Source organism: Oratosquilla oratoria, chromosome 7, assembly GCF_046742065.1.
Source record: "Oratosquilla oratoria isolate Oo_2021 chromosome 7, ASM4674206v1, whole genome shotgun sequence".
Classification (NCBI taxonomy): Eukaryota; Metazoa; Arthropoda; class Malacostraca; order Stomatopoda; family Squillidae; genus Oratosquilla; species Oratosquilla oratoria.
The window spans coordinates 70,234,412-70,238,855 of NC_134783.1; the positions used below are offsets into that span (position 1 = coordinate 70,234,412).

The 4,444-nt window shown below is 36.5% G+C and overlaps 1 protein-coding gene across 1 annotated transcript; it reads left to right on the forward strand.

Annotated features, from left to right (window-relative positions):
- The first annotated feature begins 290 nt into the window (after positions 1–290).
- LOC143026849 (uncharacterized) lies at positions 291–3,458 on the forward strand. Its single transcript, XM_076187631.1, has 6 exons — positions 291–852; positions 947–1,211; positions 1,579–2,086; positions 2,179–2,321; positions 2,416–2,633; positions 2,812–3,458. The coding sequence occupies exons 1-6, from the start codon at positions 291–293 to the stop codon at positions 3,456–3,458; spliced, it is 2,343 nt and encodes a 780-aa protein (XP_076043746.1).
- The last annotated feature ends 986 nt before the right edge of the window (positions 3,459–4,444 follow it).

Genomic DNA, 4,444 nt, shown 5'->3' on the forward strand with positions numbered 1-4,444 from the left:
CCGTATACGCCCAATTATTGATAATGCCTGAATCAGCCGCAAACAAGATAAAGCGCACACGCCACTTTTGGAGGTGGGCTACAGTCACCCGAAAAATTGCTAAGGATACGATACGAAACAACAAAAGTCTTCATTCGAAATTACGAAACGAACACGCTAAAAGCTTTTCATTTCTATACGGAGATGTTAAAGTTCATTGTACCAAGTTATCTATTCGAGAGTTTCACAGAAAGGTACTTGCTTTTAATAAAGCATTGCGGGAAGTTGACGGTTTCCAATATTCCGACGAAATGTTTGACAAGTTAGAATTATTCCAAGAAAATATCGAAGAAAGAGCTTCTGAGAAATTTATGCAACATTACTTTGCTAAACATATGGAATTTGTAAAAAACGGAGGAAAAGCTGATCATAGAAATTATCAGATGAACTATCTTGACAGGGCATTTCATAGGTCTCAACGTGCCAAACGGGGCAACAAGTACACCATCAAAAAAGTGCGAGAAAAAGCATTAAATCAAAGAAAACTTAACATGCTTCGGGAAGCTGAGGAAAAAGCGAAGCAAAGAGAAGAACAAAAAAAACTGAACAAACGTCAGCAAGCTGATGAAAAGGCGAAACAAAGAGAGGAACAAAAAAAGTTTCAGAAAGAAGAAAAGGAACGACGAAAACTTGAGGACAAAGAATTGGCAGCCAAAAAGCTAAGAGTGGAAAAGAGAGCACAAGAAAAACAGAGATTGCTGGAAGAAAAGGAAAATAGACGCAAAGCTAGGGTTAAAAGAAAATATGAAAAAATTAAAACGGTTGCAGTAGCCAAAAGAGTTAGAGCAGCTGTTAGGGATGAGACAAAAATACGTGAGTGCAGCGAGCAGCGCCGCAGGCCAAGCACCCGCGGCGTACAGGTGCTTGTTTTATTTGAAAAAGAAGCATTTCATTAAATATCGAACAGGATCACAAGGTCTGTTGGCTAATTGCATTGCCTATGTTCTAAGTATCGAATACCAGAAAAGAGGATTACCACACCTACATTACTTGCTATGGATGGATGAAGAGTCTAAACCTAGATACCAGAATTATGATGACTATGTTCAAGCTGAAATACCAAGTAGAGACGAAGATCCAGAAGGATATGCATTGGTGTTGAAGCATATGATACATGGACCAAACTGCAACGGTGCATCTCCATGCTGGAGAAATGAGAGCTGTTCAAAGAGGTACCCAAGACCATACAGTGATCAAACAAGATGTGGAGATGATGTATTCATACCCTATTTATAGACAAAAGTCGCCAGAAATGGGAAGTCATCAAGGCTACCAAGAAGGTAGAAATCAAGTTATAACTTCAAAACGGGTTATCCCTTACAACATAACGCTACTGAAGTTATTTAACTGCTATATTAATGTAGAAATATGCACTTCCATTAAATCAGTTAAATATGTTATTAAGTACACATTAAAGTGAAGTGATCAGGCAGCTTTCTGTGTAAACCAAGATGATGAAATTAAGCAATAGTTGACAGGAAGATATATTGGACCATCAGAAGCAGTTTCAATCATAGTAGGATTTCCAATTCATGTTAGAAAACCAGCAGTTGTTCGTCTTCAGGTACATCTCCCTGATCTACATCTGGTCTATATTAAAGAAAATAATGACAGACAACCTAATGAAAATGCCTCTCGCACAACTCTAACAGAATTTTTCAATATTTGCCAATATGATGAATTCGCCAGGACGATCTATTACTCGGATGCGCCAAAATACTACGTGTGGGAAAACAAGAAATGGCAAAGAAGAAAAGAAGGAAGGAGAGTAGTTGATCACCCAGAAGTGTTTGAAGCAAATATTCTTACTCTTATCTACACAGTCTCACCAAATAGTGGTGAATTGTACTATTTGCGTCTACTGCTTCATCATGTAAAAGGACCTAATTCTTTTGAATCATTGCAAACTGTAGAAGGTCAAGTATATCCATCATTTAAAGCTGCTTGCAAAGAAAGAGGATTACTGCTTGATGACAATCACTGGCTACAAACTATGGAGGATGCAGAGAGAACAAGATTGCTAAGAGCGATGAGGGATTTGTTCACTGTAATACTCCTAAACACAGAAGTTTCAAATCCGTCTGAGTTGTGGGATTTTCCAACTCTATGTCAATGGATTACTAAAATGCAATGCAAAAGCAAGCCAATGATCAGAATATGTTGATCAATAAAAATGCCATCAATAACACATTGAGGTACATACAAGATACACTTTGTGCTACTGGCAAATCACTGCCGGACTTTGAGTTACCTTTGCCTCAGAATCAGCCTAATGTGATACAGTTAGATAGAAACATAATCTAGCAGAGCAAACAGGATACATAAATACACACTAAGGCTTATCAAATAAGGAATAATCTATGAATTCATATGTAGTTGCTTAGACACGGGCTCTTCTTCATTGATTTTCATCGATGCTCCAGGAGGCACAGGAAAGACCTCCTTGCTAAAACTTATTCTCTCAAAAGTAAGGAGCTCAGGACAAATTGCACTGGATGTAGCATCATCAGGAATTGCCGCAACATTGATGCCTGGTGGTAGAAATGCTCATTCTAAATTCAAGCTTCCTCTCAATGTAGGAGAAAATGATTTTTGTAATTTTGAAAAGAACTCACCGACAGCTGACTTGATAAGAGCGGCAAAAATAATTATTTGGAACAAATGTCCAATGATGAGGAGAGAGAGAGAGAAAGTTTTGAGACAGTGGAAACACTGAACCATTCTGAGGGATATTGACTGTGTGTAGTGGTGACTTCAGACATCTACTGCCAGTCGTCAAGAGAGGAAACAATACCGACGTTTACGATGCTTGCATCAAAGAGTCGTATTTGTGGCGTAAATTTACAAAATTTCATTTAAAACGAAATGTGAGAGTTCAAGAAGAAGGTGATGAATATTCTCAGTTTCTGATAAAGATTGGCGAGGACAAGATTAAAAAGAATGGAAATGATGAGATTGCACTGCCAGTGGACATGATAATTCCTGCAAGTAATGTTGACCAATGCATTGAATACATTTATCCTTCGTTCGACAATTCAGTAGGAATGCAGAAAAGTGTATATTGGTGCCATTTAATGAGGCACTTAGAACAACAAATCATAAGTGTATTGAAACATTCCCCGGAGAAATCAAAGAATATTTTTTCATTTAATTCCGTTTGTGTAGGAACAGAAGCCACACATTACCCTACAGAATTTCTCGACTCGCTCGAGTTGTCTGAACTACCTCCCCATAAACTTGAACTCAAGAAAGGAGCTCCAATCATGTGTATGAGGAATATTGACCCACCACGCTTATGTAACAAGACTAGACTAAAAATAGAGGAGCTGTATGATAACTTGCTTTTTGCTAAAATAATTGCATCTCAGTTCCGAGGAGTCATCGTTCTAATTCAAAGATTGAATTTTTTTTTTATCTGAAGGAGACAATATTTTGTTTGCAAGAATTCAGTTTTCAATTCAATCAGCGTTTGCCATGACCATTCATAAATCTCAAGGACAGACTTTTCAGAAAGTTTTAGTTTATCTAGACAAACCTGTATTTCAGCATGGACAATTATATGTTGCGCTGAGTAGAGTTAAGCAAAAGGAAAATATTAAAGTGTTTTTAAATCATTCAAATTGTACAAAGAATGTTGTAAATATAAGAGCATTGTCTTAATAAAGATTTTATTGACCATTTTATTAACAACGTATCATTTAAAATTTTATTTGACCCAACGGGTCACGGGTGGTCTAGTGCATATATATTTCTAGTATATATATATATATAAATAAATTATATATATATATATATATATATATATATATATATATATATATGTATGTATATATATATACGGTTATATACATATATATATATGTATATGAAAGAAGATTCTATATTTTGGCTACCCATTATAGTCCTCTTCAGGATGGTACGTACTTTCCTGAAGAGGGCTACAGTTGGTAGCCAAAATATAAAATCTTCTTTCATTTTAAGTTTATTTTCTCCGACTGTGGGTTTCTTGTGTTATATACATACATATATATACATACATACATATATATATATATATATATATATATATATATATATATATATATATATATATATATATGAGTGGCAGGGTGGTGAGATAAACACCGAGAACCGTTGAAGTTTTATTAACTGACGTTTCGCTCTTAACAGCTTCTTCAGAGTGTACAAACATGATCGGGAAATCAACAGTTATATATCTTACATCATTCCGCGTTCCTTCCTTAACCCACCCCTTCCTTCCCTCTCGTACCCTTCAGCTCCTGTAAGATCATCCAGCCGGACGTTTTGGACAGCTTAATAAATCCAAAACGTCCGGCTGGATGATCTTACAGGAGCTAAAGGGTACGAGAGGGAGGGAGGGGGTGGGTTAAGGAAGGAACGCGGA